Below are 24,753 nucleotides of genomic sequence, written 5' to 3' on the forward strand. Positions count from 1 at the left end.
AAGCAAGACTTTAAAAAGAGTACTGTGATTACAGTTCACCTTAGTCCTTTTTCTACTCTTTTTTTTCCTTCGCTTATTTTTCTTTTCTTTTCAAAAAAAGCCATTATCCCTAGCTTCTTTCCCCTTCTTTCTTGGTGGCTGTATTTATTTTTGTTCAAATTCTTTTCCACATGCACTTTTGAAAATCAGTCTATTAAGGGATTCTAGAGTTCGTAAATCTTTGTGGAATACCTGGGGATACAGCTCTAAGACTAAGGTACTCATTAAAAAAGAATGCCAAGAAGTCTTATATGCTTTGATTTTTAACTTTGAAAATAAAAACTTTTGGTTTTTTGTTCATCACTTGGACTACATGTTTCAATTCTGAAGTATTTCCCTTGAGCTTTGCTGAAATTAATAACAAGCCTTTCAAAACTGTTAGTTAACATTTAACTCCTCTAGCCCATAAAATTTTCTCAAGAATAGAAATTTAAAAAAAACCTCAATAAGAAAGCAATTACTGGTCATCCACCAAAAATTAAATGCATAAGGTGAAAATTTTATTTTATACAATTCAATTATGTTAAATATTACAACACATTGGAACCATAAATGCATCATAGCTTTATTGCTGTTAGTAGTCATTGTACCCATACCTATCCATTCTGAAGGATTTTTTGTTTTGTTTTTGGTGAAATTTTATCATTCTCTGACTAGTCCAGAAAATTTGGGTTATTTTCTAGTCAAATAAGTATAGAGCTTTTATAAATGTGAACAAAACATTTATTTACTGGTATAAAAATTTTAAGTAACATTGGAAATTACCCAGACATAGCTTCAAAAATCTAGCTTTATAAATGTTAGAAATAGTATGAAAAGGTTAATACTGACTTGAAGTTTCCAGCCTTGATGAGACTCACATATTTTATTATTAATTTCCGAATAATTTAACTTTCCACAAAAACAACTTTGACAATTAAATGAAAATATAGTCAGAAATATTGCTACTCTCGGTGTTATTAATTATTGGGGAAATTCCCATCCCTATTGCTGTTGTCAGTCTGTCATTACATGATAAGGACCAAGAAATATGTATTTTAGTAAATCATTTGTTAGTAAATATTATTTAATTGAAACCAAAGGCATTTCATATAGTTTACATCGCAAGACTCAATTCTCTAAATATCCTGAATTTAAAATTTACTTCAAAAATGAAAGGGGCTTAGCTTTTCCAACACAGTGTTTGGCAAAATCAGGCTTTTCATGGAGTCCTGGATGAGAAGTCTAAATTTGGCTCTGTGGCTGACTACAGAATGGTTTGTCACCTCAGGTCCTTAAACATGCCATTTTGCCTCTAGTTCATTGATTTTCCAGTCATAAAATAGGGAGACTAATATTAACTTGTGTGTGTGAGATCATAGCATCTGTAATGAAGTCTATGCCTTCCATAATCCACATACCATCCACTCCAAACATCAGAAAATGCACGTGATAGGAAAAAAAGAGTGAGCTTAAGTCAACTAAACTTGAAGTTGGACTCTGAAAGATTATGTTATTCAGCTTAAGGCTTTAAGCCTTGGAAATAATCTTAGATACAAATGTAGTAGAATTTTCGAAATGAAAGCAATTGTTTCATTCATTGGTGCCAGCATTTCTCTTCATGAAAATTATAACATTTGAAAGAACTCCTTGACCTAGAATAAGCATTTGATCCTTTCACTTAACCAAAAAAAAATTTTTTCTTCAAAAAATGTTTTTAGTATAGTTGGTTTTTCATTACAGAATGCTTACTAAAATTTTAAATTATTTGTCCTGTGGAAAAATCATTTGTGATAATTTGCTTGAAATTATTGCAGAATTTATGGAATAATAAATGTATGGAAATATATGTGTCAGAGTGTACATATCTGTATACATTTTTTAAGGTGAGAAGCTTTTAAAAGATTATAAAATAAAAAGACTGCAAGATTCAAAACATAGCTCCCCTTAAATGACATTTCCATCACCAATAATTGGACTGAGTTGCAGTAATTTTACTTTAGCAAACAGACATGTATTCTGTGTCCCACCGGCCACCTGCTGAATCAGAGGACTCCAGATGAAAGGTCAAGAACATAAAACCACAGGAGCTTTTTGAATGGGTCTTCCAACTTAGTTAAAATAAAAATAGAGGACCTGTGTTCCCTGAGAACTGACCCCTAAATTTTCTTTCTCTGCTTCGGAGTGTGGCAATGATGTGTTCAGGGACTTTGGCCAAAATTGAAGGTTTAGGAAGCATTGAACATGACTTGAGAGTATTTAGCACGTTTACAAATGCATTTGGAAATATTTACATCACCATCTATATAAAAATAAAACTGTGAACAGCTGGACAAGAACACTGGTCTACTCGCCGAACTTTTTTCCAAGTTCCTTGACATCGAGGATTACCAATTGCTTGCCAATGGAGAGTCTGATTTCTGAAATGATATTTTGAAAATGTTAGTTACACTAAAAGCATACCAAGGAAAAGTCTAATTTACAGAATTAAAACTTGAATTTAAAAAAATTAAAATTTTTTAATTTAACCCCATTTATACAAAACAAAAATAGTGAGACCCCATCTATACAAAACAAAAAATTATTATTATTATTTTTTTTTTTTTTTTTTTGATATGGGGTTTCACTCATGTTACCCAGGCTGGAGTGCAATGGTACGATCTCAGCTCACCGCAACCTCCGCCTCCTGGGTTCAGGCAATCCTCCTGCCTCAGCCTCCTGAGTAGCTGGGATTAAAGGCATGCACCACCATGCCCAGCTAATTTATCAAAAAATTATTTTTAATTAGCCAGACATGGTGGCACCCACCTATGGTCTTGGGAGGCTGGGGTAGGAGGATTGCTTGAACCCAGGAGTTGGAGGCTACAGTGAGTCATGATCTCACCTCTGCACTTCAGCCTGGGTGACAGAGTGAAACCCTGTCTCAAAAAAAAAATTGTAATGCACTTGAAAACTCTGTGTTATCACATTTCTTTCCCTCCTTCCTTCCTTCCTTCGTTCTTTTTTTCTTTTCTTTCTTTCCCTCTGCGATTTAGGCTGTAGTGCAGTGGCATGGTCATGGCTCACTGCAGCCTTGAACTTTTGGCCTCAAGTGATTTTTCCACCCCAGCCTCCCAGATGGCTGGGTCCACAGGTGCATGCCACCACGTCTGGCTAACTTTTATAAAGAAAAATTATTTGTAGAGATGGAGTTTCACTACGTTACCCAGCTGGTCTCAAACTCCTGGGTCCAAGGTTATCCTCCTGCCTGGGTCTCCTGGCTTATGCTGGGATTAGAGACGTGACCCACCACACCCAGTTCCTCAATTTTTTTTTTTTTTTTAATGATCACAAACAAAGTTTCCCTTCTTTAGTTTCTGTCAAAGCAAGTTTTTTTGTTTTTGTTTTTGTTTTTGTTTTGTTTTTGAGACAGAGTTTCGCTCTTGTTACCCAGGCTGGAGTGTAATGGCGTGGTCTCGGCTCACCGCAACCTCCGCCTCCTGGGTTCAGGCAATTCTCCTGCCTCAGCCTCCTAAGTAGCCTGGATTACAGGCACGCGCCACCATGCCCAGTGAATTTTTTTGTATTTTTAGTAGAGACGGGGTTTCACTAAGGATGGTCTCGATCTCTTGACCTCGTGATCCAACCGCCTCGGCCTCCCAAAGTGCTGGGATTACAGGCGTGAGCCACCGCGCCCGGCCTCAAAGCAAGTTTTAATTAATCGCTACTTTAGGACACCTTCATGTTGAGAGAGTAGCTTGTGGTTACTGTATTTGCTTTTCCCCTCTATCTGAGTACAAGTGCTGCATAAAGGAAAATGACTGACAGTTCCATGTATATTTTAATTGGGGGTCTGAACCAAATGATCTCTTTTAATGCTTTCCAACTCTTTGATTTTATGATTAAAAAAAAAAACAAGGGAACTGAAAAGAGCAAAGCCAGATTATTAAAATTATTATTTTTAAGGTCACTCCTACCTCAGCCAGGGTTTAAATACTTTATGGATACAAATTAAATTATAAATTCATTTAAAATCAAAACATGGATGAGGTATTCAGAAAATATTATGTAAATATTTTCTATTTGATATAAATTCCTTACCCACTTTATTGTTCATATGGTATGCTCAATGGAGGCCACAAGGCACTAGTGACTAATAAACATAAATTCAAGTTATTAAATATGAAAACATTCTACAGGAATAATAATTGACTGGAAAGGCCCATATTTTACTTTTTAATCTGTATTTCTACCAGTTCCACCTGACATACTGAAAACCAGAATCAATGTGTGACCTAAAAGAGTCTTTGCCCAATAGTTGCTCATCACGAAGTTGACTCTGCTTTTAGTTTTGAATACTGTTATCAACTTTAAACACTAAATAAATGCAGAACTGGGATACATGTGCATGGTGGTAAAATGTTTTTGGAGTCAATTCTTTCAGAGAAATCTATAGATGCATATAAGATTATTACACTGTAGAGATGAGCCCACCGCTGTCTCAGCCAGGGTTTTATAAAGAAGCCCCATTCAGCAACAGTTCTGAAACTTCACTGTGGGGATGAATTACCTGGGCAGGAGTCCCCAAACTAGGACCCTGTAGAGGCCAAAGCCAGCCTTCCCCTTCTTTGCGAGTTAAGACTAATTTCTATGTTTTAAAGTCTTAAAATCAAAACAATGATGGTATTTAATGACACAAGAAAATTACATGAAATTCTAATTTTAGAGTCCATAGTTTTGTTAGAACAAAGCCAAGGTTTGCATGTGTGTGGCTATTTTCCTGCTACAAAATGAGAGTTGAGAAGTTGTCACAGAGACCACACAGCCTGAAAAGCCAAAAATATCTATGTTCTGGCCCCTTGCAGAAAAAGTTTTCTGGCTCCTGACCTAAGACATTATTAAAGACCCACCGCCACTGCACTCCTGCCTGGGCGACAGCGAGACTCCATCTAAAAAAAAAAAAAGAAAAATCCATCTCCAAAGAGTCTGATTCAGTTAGCTGGAAATGAGGTTCAGAATCACGAGATTCTGATTCTAGTGATCTTTAGAACACCACTTTGGGTGATCAGGTTTTTGGTGATCATTTGGGACTGTCTCTGAACTCCAATATCCCTTTTTTTTTCTGGAGAGAGGGTCTGGCTCTGTCACCCATGCCATAGTGCCGTGGTGGGATCTCGGATCACTGTAACCTCTGCCTCCTGGGCTCAAGTGATCCTCCTGCCTCAGCCTCCCCAGTACCTAAGACTACAGGCATGTGTCACCATGCCTGGCTAATTTTTGTATTTTTTGTAGAGATGGAGTTTCACCCTGTTGCTTAGGCTGGTTTTGAACTCCTGAGCTCAAGCAATCCACCTGCCTCAGCCTCCCAAAGTGCTGGGATTACAGGCATGAGCCGCCACTCCCAGCCCCCAATATCCAAATGAACCCATGTTCTCTGCCAGTGTATAGGGCCCCTGGGTTCCATAGTGGGAACTGGAGCCCTGGCGCTTGGCAGTGCCAGAAGGATGGTCCTCCCCACCTACTGTTTTGACTTCCTAAATCATGCCTTGATATGTTGCATATTGGTCCACTGTTCCGGACATGGAGAGGACAGATGTCTCAGAATGAGTGACAAGAAAAGTACTTCAGTTAATTTTTCTCCTTACCCATCAGAGTCCAGGCCATCTCCAGAACAACGGAGGCTCACAGAGTTCATAGCTGGAGGCTGACAATCCACACACACCGTGTATCCCTCTCGGAGATACTGCATCCATCTTGTCAGGGGCCGGTTTTCCAGAGCACAATGAGGGGTCAAGGACTCTGTCTTAAACTCCATACAGTATCTAGAGCAAAAGAAGTAACAATGACACTTGCTGTAATGAGCAGTGGCCTAACGCTGTAGAAAGCCTTAGGAAGCCTGTCACCTCTAAGGGCATTTGGCCAACTGGAGCAGGTAGTGAGAGTATCTTCACAAGTTATGTGTCAATTACAGAATACCTTTAGGGTTTGTCATTCCCTGAGCCATGGTGAAATACTACTGACAAACACAGAGAACCTTTGTGCCATTTTTCAGTCCACCATTGAGCTCTCTGGGCAGTATAAATGTGCAGAAGCTTGGATCTCCTGTATCCTGTCTAATCAGATTACTAAATTGTGCCCAGAAGTCCAGGTTTTTGTAGAAACCCATCCCTTGGTAATTTTGCTAACCTTAAGGAATTCTATAAATTGAACAAGCAGTTGCTTGAGCCCAAGAACCCTAAAACATGAGCCCAGGAGGGCTAGCCCTTGACACCCACGCGAGCACCTCTGCTGTTCTGCCCCACAAAAGTACCCAGGATCTTCCCCACCCTCTCCACCCACCTCATTTGCACGGTCTGGAGTAACGATGATGCGCTTTGACTTGAAGTCAATCATCACAGTTACATTGGGCATCACAGGTGAAAGCAGAAGTGGGAAGCTGAGACATACTTTTCTGACAGAAGTTAGCGTCACCTTAAATTGAGCTGTGGAAAACTCTAACATTACATGTGACTAGACACTGAAAGCTACAGGGGAGCATCCAGACGTGAGGAATATTTTAGAAATCTGTACTTCAACGCAGCTTTCCAATTCTTTAAGGAAACAGGACATAGTAAAAACTCTGAGTATTGTAGCAGAAACTTGTTGCATTTTCAGTTCCATGGTCTAATTTCTTACCCACAAAATTGTGAGTTGCAATGGGTTAAATGGGAAGTGTTTGAAGAATCTGCTTTAAAGATCTTTAACAATGATAGGTACAGTTAATTAGTCACGAAAGGTAACATGTACCTTCAGTTATTGGGGTAAGAAATTCTACAATGTGGCTTCAATCAATTTCAGACAGCTAAGCCCAGACAGCTCTTTTTGTTATTATTATTTATTTTTCTTAGAGATGGGTTTCTCACTATGTTGCTCTGGCTGGTCTCAAACTCCTGGGCTCAAGCAATCCTCCTGCCTCAGCCTCCCAAAGCACTGGGATTACAGGTGTGAGTCACCAGGCCCAGCCTCAGGCATCTCTTCAATGCTATGTTCTCATTAAATGCACAGACCAACCTCATGTGGTAGGTTATTACCAGTCTCATTTTTTAGGAAGAAAAAACTGAGGTGGAACAAGTTGTCCAAGGTGTTATGCTAGTGAGGGCAGTGTGAGGACCTGAGTGTGCAGCTGTCTGGCAGTCCTTATCTGATAGCAGAAGAATGGACTTCAGCTGAGCATGAAGGTACTTCCAGCCTGTGCCAATAGGTTTCCGTAAGAAGCCTCTGAGTTGAAGTGTGTGTCACTTTCAAATTTACCAAACAGAGGTGGTGCTGAAGTCTAAGGTCCATAAAGACTGTAAGAGAAGCATCCTTCGTATGATTGATAAAATAAGATCGTAACATAATCTTGTCTGTATATAGTTTGTTTCTTGTTGGAGATTGGACCTGAGAGGTAGATACATCTTTATAGCCCCACAAAAATCAGGAGGGGGCAAGTATTTCCCCAACTCTGATGAAGAGTCATATTTTAGCTGAAGTCAAAGAGAAAGTAACAGAAGAAAACATAAACCAAGTTGACTCTCTTGCACGGACTTGACTATACAATTGGAAAAACGTGATTAAAAAAAAAAAACACACACACGAATTTACCCGGCATCCTCTGTGTGTGTAGACCAGCGTGGAGACACAGCTTGTCGTGTTCTCTCCTTGTTGAATGCAGAGGTAGTTATAAAGGCAGGAACTGGAAAAGGGAGAATTCTGTTGAATACAGGGAGCCAAAGTACTCAGAGCATTGTTTCCCAGCCTTGGTTTTGTACCTGTCTAAAGGTCCCCATTTCTAAATTCACAGGGCTGGGGTCCAGCATCAAGGTGTGAAATGAGGCTAAGTTACAAATTCGATAAAGATGTGTGTGCACACAGATGGGTAGGAAGGGGACCGGCAGGCCTTCGACAAGCACATTTGTCTGCAGCAATAAAACTGTGAGAGGAAAGAGAAAGGCCTGGAGGAAAAACCAGAAGGAAATAAAAGAGTTGGGGGTGAGGAGAATTAGGGAAAAAGTGAGATTAAAGATGAGGAGAAGAGGAGGTTTTTAAAAATGAAAGAAAGAGAAATGGAGAAAGAAAGGGAAAGAAAAGGTAGTAAAATAATAGAAAGGAAGCAAAGAAAGAAGAAAAGAGAGAGAAAAGACAAAAGAGAGTAAAAGGGGATAGAAGGAGAGAAAACAGACAACCAAGGGGGGGAAAATGAGAAAGGAATAAAGCAGCCAGGCGCAGTGGCTCATGCCTGTAATCCCAGCACTTTGGGACGCCATGGCAGGTGGATCACCTGAGGCCACAAGTTTAAGATCAGCCTGGCCAACATGGTGAAACCCCGTCTCTACTAAAAATACAAAAATTAGCTGGGCATGGTGGCAAGCACCCATAATACCAGCTACTTGGGAGTCTGAGGCAGGAGAATTGCTTGAACCAGGGAGGCAGAGATTGCAATGAGCTGAGTTTGCGCCCTTGCAATCCAGCCTAGGCAAAAGAGTGAAACACCGTCTCAAAAAAAGAAAAAAGGCAGAAAAATCAGAGTAGGAAAGAAGGTGAGTCTTTCCCAAACCCAGGTAACCACAGCAGGAAAAGTTCATGGAAGCTCTGCCCACCACATAGTACCAATGTAGCTGCCCAGTACCAGCCTGCACAGCATCATCCTCACACCAGCTCAGGGAAAGGAAGTCTTCAGTGGTCCCCTTTTTTTCCCTCTTCCTCCCCACAACCCTACTCCAACTCTGATGCTCTGGGTCAGAGAAAAAAAAAAATGTGCCAGAAATCCTTCCTCCTGCCTCTGCTCACTTTAACTCTACTGTGTTTGCGTGTCTCCTCCCTACCTCATCACCAAGTCTAGGGAGGCGTTTTTTGCTATAATAACACCTACAGGTTCTAGTCTCCTGGATCAACTCTGTTGTCATCTTGAGGAAGGCAGGGTTTTGCTATCACTATAGCTTCATACATTTACACACTCAATACTTGTGCAAGGAATGAATGGGCCAGTGAGTGAATGAAAGAAATCATGGGCTTGCAGCCAAGACACACAGGCCCTGCTTTCCTATAGTCTTCTGTTCCTGTACTGAGCCTAGCAGCCAAGATGGCTCGACAGCCCTTCCTACCTTCGTTTCAGAAACTGGGCAATTCCAGGAAGGGTAGATATAAGCTGATATCAACTTGTGAGATACCAAAGTCATCATCAACATAAGCTCAACAATGTGAGGGTACCGGTTGCAAAATAGATGCTTCAAGCCTACGTGTTCATTTTACCTGACTCTTTTCTGTATCAAGATGACAAGCCTTAATTCTTTTTAAGATTTTCTTAATGAGGAGTTATTTTTATATTACTAGGGAGTTTAAGACAAGAGCCTGGGCACAGTGGCTCGTGCCTGTAATCCCAGAGCTTTGGGAGGCTGAGGCGTGCGGATCACTTGAGGCCAGGAGATCAAGACCAGCCTGGCCAACATGGTGAAATGCTGTCTCTACTAAAAATTATACAAAAATTAGCCAGACATGGTGGCATTCAGCCGTAGACCCATCTACTCAGGAAGCTGGGAGAATTGCTTGAATCCAGGAGGCGGGGGCTGCAATCAGCCAAGATTGCACCACTGCACCCCAGCCTGGGTGACAGAGCAAGACTGTCTCAAAAAAAAAAAAAAAAAAGACAAGAGCAGCTACCTAATACCAGGTAGTCACTTGCTCCCAGGAGCTGCAAGAGTTCTTATCTCATGTGGTTTGGTGCCTAATCTCTCCAGTTTGAAAATTATCCACATCTAGGCTGAACTCTAGAGTCCTAGTTCATGTGGCTCTTTTTTGCTGCACTGATGTGTTTGTTTTCTAAATGTGACCAAAGCTTTTGCATTTCTGAGATCTCCAGACAGAATTAGAAAGAACACGTGAGTGCGTGTATATCAGGATCCCTCTCGGCTTCTCTCAGACCTAATTATCAGAAACACAAACATCTGAAGGATTTTAGTTCTTCCATATATTTTCACTTCTGTTCTTCAGACACATGTATGTATTTCTTCACTAAGTGAAGAATAAACTTACTGCTAAATTCATGCAGCACTACACAAGTCAGTCTATAATTTTTTCGGGATTCTTTAGCTCAAATATGTATGTATTCTAAGTTGTATTGCATTTATCATTACAAAAGTTTAAAGGCAAGGTATTTAATTTATAGCTCAGAAAAAGATTATGAAGTAGAGAAAAAACATAAATATATGACTCTAGTTTCTGATACAAAATTCTTGGAAAAGGTTCTATAATAATAACAAAAGCCATCCTCGTTAGTATAGTGGTTAGAAGGAAAAAATAAACAAGCAAAACAAAAGCCAACAATTATGCACGTCTAAGCTTCCAAGGACAACTCTAAGTTACTTTTCATGTATTAATTCATTTAATTCTCACAAGCCTCTTGAGATAGTTCCTATTATATCTTCATTTCACAGATGAGAAAATTGTGGCACAGAGAGATTAAGAAATGTGTTTAAGGCTCACATCTAAATATAGCACAGCCAGGCAATGTCCCGAAATCAAACTCCCCAGGGTGGCACTCCACCGCCTCTATAATAACACAGATGACAAAGTTCCAGTGCTGTATGCATCTTTCCTATGAATTATTTCAATTCGGCTTTATATTCCCTTTCTGTCGCTAATCACTATGCTCTATGTGAAGTCAGATTTAAGAAAGCAAAAGAGACACTTTTAGCACCTTGTACCTGGAGTGCCCTCAGGCCATGAGAGAGGTGGGGGACCAGGAAGGGCACACAGTGGGTGCAGGGTCACCCCCTTGGTACCATGGCCCCTGGTATGTGTGTAGCCTGCTCACTTACAAAGTAATTTCACAACATACGTTACCAACCTTAATAAAAATGTGTTATACCAATTTCATACATCAGAAAACTAAGGCTCACAGAGGCTAAATGAAAGGAAAAGAAATGGTAAGTGACTAAGCAAGGACCCAGCACAGAAGCTATGTTCTTAGGGGCACTTGAGGGTTTTCATTTTTGTTTTCCTTTTTCCTTTTTTTTTTCTGTTTGTGATAGAGATGGGGTCTCGATCTGCCACCCAGGCTGGTCTTCTGGGACCCAAGCAATCCTTCTGCCTCAGCCTCCCAAAGTGCTAGGATCACAGGCATGTGCCACTGAGCTTGGCCCATCATTTTTTTTAAGACTTTCTATCAAGCTCAGTTCCATGCTCTTGGGATTAGGGCGCATCCTAAGAGCAAGCCAGGTACTCAGGCCTTGGGCTTGTTTGGTGGCACATTCTATTGCCAAGATCCCTCTCCTCACAGGAGCCAGACTGCCTGGAGGTCCCTGAACCAGCACCACTTTTTAATACACCCCCCCAAATTCAATTTTCATCACTTCAGTAACGAAATAGCTTAGAAATTGTTTGTGCCTCCTGCCCCACTTCTGCTAATGTGCGGAGGCATGTGACCCGGCATCCCTGGGACAGAGGCCCCCAATAAATCTAAGTTCTCCTTCCTGGCAACAGTATTCAAATGCAATATATTCTTTGTTCACAGGCGATCTGCCAACGTTTCTGGCGTTCTATTGGCCTACCATTGTTTGGTTTTGCAACAACTTCCACTTCTAAAAGCTGGGCACTGCATATACTTACTTTGAACATGAAAGTAAATTAAATTTGCTTTGAGAATTTCGTAACGCCCTCTGACACAACGGGGTGTCACCAAAGCAGGCATGGGATCACTGGTCTGTAGATATAGCGCAGAAGAGAGTAAAATGAAAAATTGACAAATAATATTTACCTAGAAGCATATGGCTTATAATAATGCACATTGATCTCCTTTTAGGAGGAAAACACACATATATAAACAATTGTCAATGATGTGTAACATATTCAGTAAGGCAGCTTTTTAGATTTGTTTTTATGATAAAAATATCATGTTATGCATTAAATGAAACAGGGAAAGGAAATAGCTACTCAATCATTAATAAGAGAGCTTCAGGGATCATGCTTCCTTCACTGGCTTGACGGGCCTTTATATTTCTACTTAGGAGAATCTGTAGTTACAATTTTAGCTGTAATGATGACAGTTAATGGCAAAACAATATTGAGGTGGGAAAATCCCATAGGACTTAGAGCCAGAAGATCCAGGTTTAAGTTCCGTAGTTCTTCACACAAGCTGTCACTTTTCGGAACTCCAATGTATGTCCTCAGGTATAAACCAAGGAGAATGACTCAGTCCTACCTCTCTGTGGAAGCAGAACTGTGGTCCCCCAAAGATGTCCGTGTCCTGATCCCCAGAACCTATGAATATGTTATATTACATGGGAACAAGGAATCAAGGTTACAGGTGGAATTAAGGTTGCTGCTCAGCTGACCTTAAAATAATGAGAGTAGCCTGGGTTATTCAGGTGGACCCAATGTAATCACAGGAGACTTAGACAGAGTTGGTCAGAGCCTGGCCAACATGGTGAAACCCTGTCTTTACTAAAAATACAAAAATTAGCCGGGTGTGGTGGTGCATGCCTGCAATCCCAGCTACTCTGGAGGCTGAGGCAGGAGAATCACTTGAACCCAGGAGACAGAGGTTACAGTGAGCCGAGATGGCACCACTGCACTCCAGCCTGGGCAACAGAGCAAGACTCTGTCTCAAAAAAAAAAAAAATGTGGCAATGAAAATAAGACACAGATAAATAAGGCAGTGTTGCTGGCTCTGAGGATGGAGACAGTGGAAATGAGGAAAGGATGTGGGCGGCCTCTGGAAGGTGAAAAAGGCAAGGAAGAGGAGTGTCTCCTAGAGCCTCCAGAGAGGCCTGCAGCTCAGCTGACACCTTCATTTTTTCCCGGGGAAATCCATGTCAGATTCTGACCTTCAGAACTGTAACATAATAAATCTGTGTTGTTTTGAGCCACTAAGTTTGGGGTAATTTGTGGCAGCCACCATAGAAAATGAATACACTCCTTCACAGGGCTGCTACGAAGGCTGAACCAATCATATCTATAAAATCTCTTTGCTGTGCAAAAGTGAGGGATTCGTGTGCCACCCACAAAGGTGCCTGCTCTGTGAACAGGAAGTCTGGTGGGGGTGGGAGGCAGTAACAGGGACGTAGGCGACCATGTAGCAGGATAAGAACCTCCAGGTTGTGTGGGGGCTTCTTCTCCATGCTCCCATACCAACCCGTGTTTCCTTCCATCCCAGAGCTCACCACCGTGAGTTCTGTTTAGCTGTGATATGTTTGTTAATCAAGTTTAGATCTCTAAAACCTAGCACAGTGCTGACACACACAGGAGGTGCTCAGTGAGTGTTAAATTAATGAAACATGTAAGTACAGGAGCAGTGGCTCATACCTATAATCCCAGCACTTCAAGAGACCAAGGCAGGCGGATCACCTGAGGTCAGGAGTTTGAGACCGGCCTGACCAACGTGGAGAAACCCTGTCTCTACTAACAATACAAAATTAGCCAGGCGTGGTGGTGCGTGCCTGTAATCCCAGCTACTCGGGAGGCTGAGGCAGGAGAATTGCTTGAACCCAGGAGGCAGAGGTTGCGGTGAACCCAGATCGTGCCATTGCACTTCCACACTGGGCAACAAGAGCGAAACTCCATCAGAAAAAAGGAGAGAGGAGAGAGTAGAAGAGAGGGGAGGGGTGGAGAGACATAAGTGAATGCACAGTGGCTGGAGTGAAACAGGGCCTGGGACCCCTGGAGAATCCACCAAATTGAATGTTCACGTGGCTGCCTCTCAAGTCCCTCTTGTTTTCCTCTAGTAAGCCATCATTTTCCAAAGAGCATTCCACAGCACATGAATGATTGTAGTGGGACGCTCTGTGGAAAAAGGGGGCATATAATCAAATTAAGTGGGAAAACACTGGAAATCCTCTTTCTCTCTTACAGAATGAAAATGCAGATCTGCATAACAAAGGCTCTGAAAGTTTCTTTGGTAGAGAAAACTGTCTGATTTATCCCATATTTTCCTAATAATCCCCTTTTTTGCGCAACTATTCTAACGAAAGAGGATGCGTTTTGGGAACTTCTGCCTTCAGGAAAGTGCTGCTAAGGTGACCCAGCTATGACAGGGTGTTGGTCACACTGGGGCCACATCAACAGCTCTCAAACTCCAGTGAGCATCCGAGCCCCTGCAGGCCTTGCTGGAATGCAGAGTGCTGGGCCTGCTCATAGGGATTATGATCCCATGGTTCTGGGCGGGGCTGAGGAACCAGATCCTGAGGCTGCTGGTCCAGGACCACCGGTTAGGAATCACCACACAGGGTTGTTGAAGGGTTCTGTCTTCCCCAACTAGTTTGTAACAGGAGTAAACATCACCAAGACATCTCCAACAGGAGGGGATGCTGGGGACCAAAGTCAGGACTGCAAATGCCAGCAGGTCTACCTCAAGTAGAGATTTCTCCTCTCTTCCCAAGCTGACATCTTTTATTTTATGATAATGGGGAAGGAGGCTGTTGGATGCAGATATGTCCTGCTGATGTTAAGACACAGTTGCTAACAACTTCCTGCATTGTCCCGGTGTAGAGATTAGGGCTAGGAAGGGGAGTGTGACAGCCTGGATCCCCATTGAAGAGTCTGATGTGCTGAAGAAACCCTCTAGCAGCCAGGCGGGCACAGGAGTAGGCAGCTGCTTTTCCTGATAGGTTGGTACTAGCTTTTAAGAACCACCAGAAACATCCATAACGTCCTACAGCATCTTCCTCCTGGGGCTGTTTGTGTGGTGTCTCTCCAGAAAGCATGACTGAGTATAGTTTTGTTCTATGACTGTGTCTGTGAGCAACCAAGTCTGAAGCACTGAATGATCTCCCTGTGACCTTAATATGACCACCGTATCAATGGGTTAACAACACTCTGACCCCTGCATTCGCCCCTCCACTACCAGAGTGATCTTTTCCCCTGCAGAAAAGACCACGCCAATGGCCCCTAAGATAAAGCCCAGAATCCCAAATAGGTTGTTCTCTGTGCGCCCCACATGCCCACCTTCCTTTGTCCTCTCAAGCGGGCCTTGTGCTTCCCCATGTTACATAAATGAGCCAATGATGCTTATTCCTCACCCCAGGCTAAGACCCTTTAGTTCAAAAACATGCTGCACCAAATTCAGTTTTTTGACACATGGAACTGTTTTTAAATAGCCAAACAAGCAGATGTTTAGCCACTTAGGGCCTGCCTGCCTGCACACCTGTGAAACTATACCCAGCATCTGTTGGCCACCGATAGGCCTTGTGTTATCAGCCCCCAAGATGCTGCTGCCCTTCTGAGGTCTCTGACCCAGAGACTCCCAAATGAGCCACTGGATGACCTCACCTTGACATTTAAGATGTTCTCACCTTGACATTTAAAGCCCCTTTCTACTCTCCCTCTCCCTCAGGAGTTGCTGGGCCCTCCTCCCCTCCTAGCTGGGCCCCCCCTCCCTAACCCACCATAAGTCTCTGGGCAGTCTCATGCTGTGAGGATGTCCCCTCTCGTGCAGCCCTGTCCAAGCATTGCCCAGGAAAGCCTGCTGTGCTACTGCCTCTTGTGGCTATAGCTTTTCCCTTGATCAGCTTTCAAATCCCTCAAACCCTCTATCCCTGGCCATCAGTTTAACCACACCAGTCTGCCTGCCTAGGCAGCTATACATATCTCAGCCCCATCTCTGGGGAAGCCCCTCCTCCTCCTCCCTCAAGACCAAGGGGAATCACCTGATTACACCTGCTGTTAGCTCCATGCACGTCTCACTTGTTTGCTACCAGGTGCACCAATTACTGCAGCTGTAATCCATTAATTCCCTGAGATTATCTGATGACTGCACCCCTCTCACTAGGCAATGATCCACCTGACAGCCGGCTCCACACCAACTTTTCTCACCATTGTGACCCCAGCACCCAGCCGAGCGCCTGGCATCAAGTAGATGCTCAATAAATATTCGTGTGTGGAAAAAAAGAAGGAACAAAATGGCTTGATACGGATCGTGTTGACATGAAATTTCCATGTTCCCATGAAACACATATGGTTTTTGCTATCCTGAGAAGTCAGTGTTTTGTCCTGTTGGAGTCAGTGCAGATCAACACATGAGCTTTTTCATTTATTTCTCTGTGAGACTTGTATGATCCTCAGCTCATTAATGAGCCGATTCTGGTCCTCTCCATTGGCCACTCCAAAACCAGACTGATCTTTTCAAATCACATTAGCCCTGATCCAGTCTTGAGAGGAGAGGCAGATAAAAGGAATCATGAAAAAAAAATAATAAAAATAATAAAATAATAAAACAATCATTTTATCATTGTTTAGAATTTTGTGATTTTTCCACGATTTTCACACATGTGAGTGTGCATAATGAAACAGGAATTGAAGTGGAAGGTGAAATAGTGTTATTCTTCCTGGACACTTACTGTTCTGTGTGAAATGTCACCATCCTATCTAAAGTCCTTTATCACCAGCTTGACTGAGTTCACTCAAAACCACAAGCATGGGATTTATTTCATTGCTGAGTCTATGCACAGTGAGAATGGGCCATCGGATTGTAAAATACACCGAGGGAAGTGAGGGAAACGGAGGCGTTTGCACAGCTGGCCATAATTCCTTTATTAAGCATTTCCTGAGCTTCCTATCTACTTTGGGCAGCCTGGCACATCCCACTCCCTGTGGTGCATGGAACTTTCCCTGAACAGCAGATGGCCTTTTATGGGATGAAGTAGTCAAAAAGTCATCACAGGTAACAGAGGCAGCAATCATGAAAACATCAGTACCATAGGAGTGCCCGCAGTCCTGGCCCTGTGGGGTGGAGTACTCCAGGCAGCCGGCTCTCTCTTCCAGGGGTGGGCAGGGCGCCCCGCCGTTCTGAGGCTCCTGCTGCACCGAGCGCCTCCGCACACGGGTTGTAGGCTTGCACTGGTCTGCACAACCACTCCAGGGGCTCCATTCCCCCACGAAGCACGGGCGAGCTGAAAAACAGCACAATGCTCACCTGAGTAAATCCCGCCAGACTGCCAGGCTATTCCCGCCATGTAAATTTCACCTGGCCCTGGGCCATTTATCAAGAGAAGCACACAAAGTCTCAACAAGTCCCAGTTGACATTGACTCCACCTGCCCACCCTGATGGTGAACTGATAACCTGGTACCTCTTAGAAGCAGCTGGATACCCCAGGATCCTAAATATGGGTCTGACCCAGGGAAACACACCCAAGCAGATGAGATGGATGCTTTCCAAGAAATATCTCATACTCCTAGACTGAGATCAGATCTTTGCTTTTGTTTTTCCTTGGTATTAACTTTATCTGCCCCTACCCATACATTTTTATCATAACAAGACATTCTCATTGTAGACAACATAAACAAACAAGAAAGTATAAAAAGGAAAATGTACTTCACCCACCAATAATCCCATCACCAACTCAGGTCAATTCTTCTCAGCAAATATGTTTCCATAAGAAACAAGGCTTAGGGTCATTCATAGGGACCCCTAATACTTTAAGCTTCTCCTGTTTATTTTCTTTCTCCATGGCTTGTAGACTCATAAACTATGAGGGCTGGAGTTTTGAGATGAGCAACCAAGGCACAGAGAGATAAAGAGTATTCGCGGTGACACACGAAGAGGCAGAGTCAGGCCAAGAACCTGGCCCTGGAGTCTTGTTTGTCCTGTTGGTCTATGCTCCTCCACATGATTTGGTCAGCGTGGGGTTCAGCTGGTTTCTCAGCAGCCAGCCATGCACTGGGCTGCTCCCTGGAGTCCAGCAGTATGTCCTAGGATTCCGACAATGGACAACTAAAGCCATTCTCCTTCCTTGATACTGAAGTCTACTTACCAAATCTGAAGATGTAATTTGAAACTGCAGTTTCCTCACCATGACCATAAAATTAATATGGCGTCACATTTACCTTCTCATTAAAAGTTCTAAGGTGTCTCAGACTGTAGTAAGTTTTTAAATTGAATTATTTCAGGACTTGAAATTAAGAAAAGGAAAGAACCAGAAGACAGATGTGCCCATGACCTAGGTGCCAAATTTTTTTCCACGAAGTATGACCCACTTTCCTGTCCCCCTCATACTTTCAAATTCACAGTTTCTCACAAGAAAGCACTCTGACTTCTTTGAAAGCTTGATTTGAAATTCTGGGTTCATGGTTTTTGGAGGACATGTGATTTGGCAGAACACAGCTACTTCCAATGTAAAAAGGGTCTCACACAACATAAACATGCCAGTAATTTAAAACTTTCCATACTGATTTAAAACATGCTTTCATTGATCATTTAAATTCCAATGGGTATCACATGTCAACTACCTAAAGAAGCAAGAATGAGCCATGTTAGAGTTCATTCCCAGGATCTGCCATGCATACATCTTTTGGAAAATCACTAGCAGGTCACTTCCTGCTTTTGTTGGCTCTTGTTAGCCCTTCCCTTTTTCTTTTTATGATTTCATAATTTCATTCGCCCATCGAAGCAAAAGGCATTTAAAGAGATTCCCTAGGCTTCGAGCTGATTTGAGAAGGATTCCTTCTATCCTTCGTTATTTCAATACCTCTTTTCTTCCACTTTTGGCCCTGAGTCTAGCTAGTCCTGCTCTGATGTGTTGGGCTTGAACAACACTTAATAATGCATACAAAAGAATGTACTTGTTTCAAAGATTAACATATGGACATCACTATAAAATTTTGCCATAGCATTAAGTCATAACTTAGTAATATGGCCTTGAGTTAGACTCAGTGATGACACTGGGGAGGGTTTTCTGACTGAATTTAGCCTCCTAGGATTCCATCATCATATGTGTCTCTTGTCTAATATTTGTTTCTTGTATTTGGTTTGGTCCCACAGTTGAAGTCCTCAAAATTACAGAATCAATCATTGCATCGAATTGTTTCTACTGGTTAAGTTTGTCCCTAGCAAAACACTATATCCTGTTTTTCTATTCCATGATTTTAAAAGCTCCATAAAGAGAATCAGAAAGTTTTGGCTCTAGAACAATGACACCTCGATAGCTTTATTATGAGACAAAATAAAAAACGCTCACAATTATGTGAATAAAAAGGTGTTTCACAAAATATTTTGTGTCAGAAGATTTATTAAATTAAGAAGTATTTATTCCTATTCTGCACCAAAGGTTCTCTTCTTGGTTAGCTTGTGAACGTTTGATTATTTGGATTGCAAGCCATTATAAGTCACAAGAGATCTTTGGTCAAGGAGGTTAGGAAAAATATGAAAACTTCTGACAGATTTATTACAAGTCATTTATTACAGCTGCCTGACACAGATTTCCTTTTGAATGATTCCATTAGTATTCTTTTCCCCTTTCCCACCAGTTTATCTAATTCACATCTATTCACAGCATATCGAAATATTCTTTTTACAGTCTGACCTTCTCAATCTTCACTTGCATTTCATCAGCTGTTAATGGAGCCGATAGAATGTGGTCCCTAGGAGCAACATGGTCGCCTTTGACTCCAAGTTTGTCACAGCTTCCCAGCTGCTTCAGAGTTAGGATTTGATAATATCACCCACCCCTTTTGGGAGAAGAAAGCCTAGATTTAATGGATGCCAGAAAGCTCGGCAAGCTTGCTCTTTTCTTCTTTGTTTAAACTCAGGCTAATATTCAGGTTGGGTCTCCCCAGAAGCAGCCCATGAGACATGGATTTCAATGAAAGTAATTTATTTGTGAGGGGATCTCAAGCACCATACAGGAGTGGAGAACAGAGTCAGAGAAGCAGAGGGAAGAGAGCACAGAGAGAAAATAGACACCTAAAAGCTCTGCTGAAGGCCTAATGGGCATCCCCGGCTCTCAGCTCATTGGAGAGTGAGATAATGGATGTAGATTCGGAGTGCAAGTAATTATCAAGTCCCTGTCCATTTACCAATTGGTCCCCCATTCTCAAGACTTTTCCAGTTATCAGAGATCCCTACCACAGCCAAAGGGGAATATGTTATATATTTGAGTAATGAACAGCACACAAGAGTGCAGCACACAGCCAGTCATGTCCAAGTACAATTACTTTAAAAGATGTATCACTTGATTTTTTAAAAGAATAAATGACTTAAACTCTCTCGTTTCATTTGGATTTCATCTGACATCCAAATTCCCTGCTGTGACCTACAAGGTCCTGTTCCTGTGTGACCTGGCCTCTACCTGACCCTCCACTTCCACCCACACTTCCCTGCCCACCTCTGCTCCAAGTTCAGCCACATGGGCCTCTTTACCCCTTGAACACACCAAGCTCATTCCCACCCTGGGACCCTTGTGCGCATTTTTACTCTGCTGGGAATATTCTCACCACACTGGGCATGGCTGGGTCCCACTCACCCTTTAATTCCCAGACTAACTACTTACTTTTCAGGGAGTCTTTTTCTAGCCGGCTTTTTCAAGTCTTCTCCCAGTCCTGCTGCGTGCGCGTGCACGCGCACACACACACACACACACACACACACACACACACAGACGTTTATTTATTCTCAGAGCTTGGTGTTCCTTGCCTTCTGGCACTGCTATAGTTCATAATTACGTATTCATTTGTTGTCTTTATTGTTCATGCCCCTGAGGATCATGACAGCTTTTTATTTCATTCCAATCACTTGGCACATGGTAGGTGCTTAGTCATAGTCACTGAATGAATGAATGAAATGGTATTAGGCATGTTTCCCCTCTTCCCTAGATAATGTTCTACATTGAAACACTCTGATCTCATATCATTAGTTAGAAGCCAAAGAACCGATGGAGGCTCCAACAAAGGAAGGAAGCGGGGTGGAAGGACAGGAGCAAACCAGAAGTCCCCACAGCCAAATCCATGGCAATTCTTAGCCTGGCCCTGAGTTTGGGCTGTCCTGGCAGCAATGGCCCCAAAGGTGTCCATTGGAAGGAGCATTGTTTTCTGTGCCTTAAGATCAGGCAGGTCCAAGCTTCTCCTGGCAGCTGCAAGTCCTTTAGATCCTTTCTGATCTATTTATATCTTCTGCCAGAACCACATGTTGAAAGTAACAAGTTTCTTTACTTTTACTATCTGTGGCATGAAATGGCATTTCCTTTCATTTGATCCAAGCTTCCCTCACTTAAGAATTTCAGAATATGGTGAAGAAAAAAAATCCCTGCTTATGATTTCTGTGCCACTCGTGGTCTGACTGTTTGCGGAGGCCTCCTTGTCTCCCAGCCAGACTCTTCAAGATCACCTCTTTCACTTTCGGACCCATCCTTCTAGGTGCTTCTCATCTCGGAGTTACCACTGGACATTCTCCAGGTCTATTTGCAGCTCTGGGAGTTGTGCCAACCAGAGCAAGACACTCTATTCTCAGCCTTTAGGTACAAAAGGATCATTTAAAAAAATTTTTTTCAAATACTTTTCTAGGTGATTCCAAATATGTGCAAACAGAGAGCAACAAAATGAGCTGACAGCCAGAGTCATTCATTTTATAAAGCGAGTTTGGACAATTTCTTCTTCAATGTGAGGCCTTGTTCTTGTTTTAATGTAGCAGTGTCTCCTTGGTTAATCACAGAGACTCATGCACTCTCCTTTGTAATGGAGCCCTGCCTGCTTGGCTTTTTGCCACCTTAAAGTTTAAAGCCACCCACAGACAAGTGCTTTCTCCCTCACATTGTTAAGTTCAAATAGTCCTAATCATTCCTAAGGAAATGTTCTTACACTGTATCCACAGCAGTACCCATTTATGCATAGCTATTGTTTCTTCATATTCTGTGGAAGAAAAATAAAACAGCCCTATTATCCCCCAGCACCCACACGTGCACACCTCATAGAGAAGCAAATTAAATATATGTCATCTCCCCCGGCATTTTTTTTTTTTTTTTTTTTTGAGATGGAATCTTGCTTTTTTGCTCAGGCTAGAGTGCGGTGGTGACATCTCGACCCACTGTAAACTTTGCCTCCTGAGTTCAAGTGATTCTCATGCTTCAGCCTCCTGAATAGCAGGGATTACAGGAGCGCACCACTATGCCTGGCTAATTTTTGTATTTTTAGTAGAGACGGTGTTTCGCCATGTTGGCCAGGCTGGTCTCAAACTCCTGACCTCAGGTGATCCACCCACCTCGGCTTCCCAAAGTGCTAGGATTACAGGCAAGAGCCACCACACCCAGCCATCATCTTCCTTTCTCTTTCTCCATGTGTATTCCTCTTTCTGTAGAACCTTGTCAAAGCTTCTCTGAAAATCCAATGAGGCTACGTTGCCCAAGTGCCTACTAGTCCCTCAAAAAGCCCAAATAAAATGTTCAAGACTTTTTTCCCCTCTTGCAGAAACCATGTTATCTGGCCCCCAACAGTTTTTTTTCCTTTTGAGACATTTACTGGACTAGTTCCCTAAGTACTAGCAAGATGATATGGGCTGCCTTGTTTGAGAAACAGAATTTTACACACTATGTAGCTCAGGAAAAAAACAAAGATATGAATAAAAAAGATAATAGTACTTTTTTTTCCCTGGTTAACAGGTTTCCAGGTCAGTTGTTTTCTTGTTCTGTGCATTTCTGTATTTTCCAAATTTTCTGCAACAAACATATATTTTGTAGTCAAGGAAGGAAAATCTTTTATAAAGGAAATGTGGCTACACCCCAGGTGGCAGTGTCATCTGAAGCCATGGATGACATTCCGCTGGGTATGGGTGGGATGACTGCTCACATTCTTTTGACAAACATTATTAAGTGGCATCATGATAGTCATTGGGGGTTACGAAGACGGGCGAGACACACTCTGCCCTCGAGGAGCCCAGAGTAGATGGAGGGAAAAGGCTTGCTCACTCTGCTGGTGTTTATGTGGGCCCTACTCTGCAAAGCACACTGCTTCTCTTAAGACCTCATGTCTCTAAGGCAGAAAAACATCATGTTTTGGCATGTGGGCTCTGGATCCGCATGACCTGGGTTCAAATGTCACTGCACCATTTATTAATGCTGTGACTTTGGACAAGTTACCTAACCTGTCTGTGCCTTGCTTACCTTGTATGTAAAATGAGACCAAAATGAGGAATAACTTCAGCGGGTTGTAAGATCCAAGTAAGTTAATAACTGTGAAGTCCTTGGGACAGTGCTGGCATGGAGTAAACGCTAAGTGTTAACAATTTGATCCTCCTTCGCTGCTCACCCAGGGCCACAGCCAAATTCTGCTAAGTCAAGTGCATTTGAATACTGGCTCCAGGCAGGCCTGTCTCTCAGACTGTTCTGGCTCCTGTAAAGCTCAACTCTCTAAATCATCTTACACTCTGGCATCTTTCCTTTGGGTGAGTTTTGGAGCCCATATTTTCAAGCATGGTGCCTCTTTCCCTCCAGAGATGATGTCATCAGACTTCAGCTAGTTCGTTTCCTAGACTCTCCATAAATCTAGGAGAAGACACTGGCCCATATAGGCTATTAAATGTCCTGCTTCATTTGGGTTAATTACCCTCTCCTTAAGCTGCCAATCAATGATCTAATGCAACTACTCTTTTATGATCTTCGAAAATGCAAACTCTAGGAACCAATATGGATAATTAGAAATTGGGGTGTTATCCATCTCATAGCAAGTCTTCCAAGAAGTTCTTCCAGGGCAGGGTAACTTGGATCTGTTCCCCTACTCTACTTTTCTCCATCCCTGGTAAGGCACAGCCAGTGGAGAATTTTCCATCCCTTTTTTAGTGGAAGCGGGAAGTGAGCTGTGATGCCCCTTTGGTGTTGAAACTCATGCCATCATCATAATGAGATTTCCTGAGATCAGTTCAGAACAGATGTCTTTGACAGTTTAGAAATTGTACAGATCCAATAATATTTTAGTTTTTAAATGATAAAAAAGTCTTTTTACTTAGAAAAAGGGATGCCGGTATTTCATCTCTTAGCTACATAATAATAAAAATAATAACGCATTTATCAAGAAGAAAAAAATCAGATGGAATGGAAGCATGCTTAGTTACACTGACTTAGTTACATTTTCCATTCACATTGAATGTAGTATCAGTCAAAATAGGCTTTAGGCAGCAACAACAGATAATATAATGGGTAAGAAGGGAGAGAGGACCAGGTGCCATGGCTCACAGCTGTAATCCCAGCACCTTTGGAGGCCAAGGCAGGCAGATTGCTTGAGCCTAGGAATTGGAGGTCGGCTTGGGTAACATGACAAAACTTCGTCTCCACAAAAACAGCCAGGCTTGGAAGCACACGTCTGTACTCCCAGTTATTCAGGGAGTCGAGGTGGGAAGAGGGACTTAAGCCTGTGAAGCGGAGGTGTGGAGGTTGCAATGAGCTGAGATCACGCCACTGTACTCCAGCCTAGGCGACAGAATCAGACCCCGTCTCAAAAGGAAACAAACAAACAAAAAAAGTGAAGCAATTCTAAGAGGCAGAATGGTTCTATGTATATAGAGTAACTGAGCGTTCTGAGATGCTGAAGCCTGATTTATCTAGGAATACATAATAGCCATAAACTGGCACAAATATATGTGGCAATTGGCAATCTAAAATCAGACAGTTCAGATCTCAGCTCTGCTCATTGGTGTTAACTTGAGTAATGGAAACCCTTGGAAAGTCTTGGCTGTTCTGTCTGTAAAAACGCTAGTAGATCACGGCGCGGTGGCTCACGCCTGTAATCCTAGCACTTTGGGAGGCCGAGGTGGGTGGATCACCTGAGGTCAGGAGTTCAAGACCAGCCTGCCCTTCATGGTGAAACCCCATCTTTAAAAAAAAAAAACAAAAAGCAAACAAACAAAAAAACGCTAGTAGAGGTCACCAGGCTCTTTTCCCAAATGTTTGAGATTAAGTAAGTCTCAGAACTTAGGATTTCCCGGCTCTTAGAAAGGGAATACAGTCTATGAGCCTCATTTCGGGTGCCCCTCTCTCCTTAGCCGG

General features: G+C 42.5%; 1 protein-coding gene across 1 annotated transcript; it reads right to left on the reverse strand.

Annotated features, from left to right (window-relative positions):
• Positions 1–517: 517 nt before the first annotated feature.
• On the reverse strand, positions 518–18,075 carry SBSPON (somatomedin B and thrombospondin type 1 domain containing). Its single transcript, XM_032296340.1, has 6 exons — positions 18,003–18,075; positions 16,704–16,916; positions 10,498–10,563; positions 7,621–7,711; positions 5,643–5,819; positions 518–2,438 (listed from the first exon to the last, which is right to left on the reverse strand). Exons 1-6 carry the CDS (start codon positions 18,073–18,075, stop codon positions 2,321–2,323), a joined length of 738 nt encoding a protein of 245 aa, XP_032152231.1. The 3' UTR covers positions 518–2,320.
• Between the last annotated feature and the right edge of the window lie 6,678 nt (positions 18,076–24,753).

Source organism: Sapajus apella, unplaced genomic scaffold, assembly GCF_009761245.1.
Source record: "Sapajus apella isolate SASKATOON/1434 unplaced genomic scaffold, GSC_monkey_1.0 scaffold35, whole genome shotgun sequence".
Taxonomy (NCBI): domain Eukaryota; kingdom Metazoa; phylum Chordata; class Mammalia; order Primates; family Cebidae; genus Sapajus; species Sapajus apella.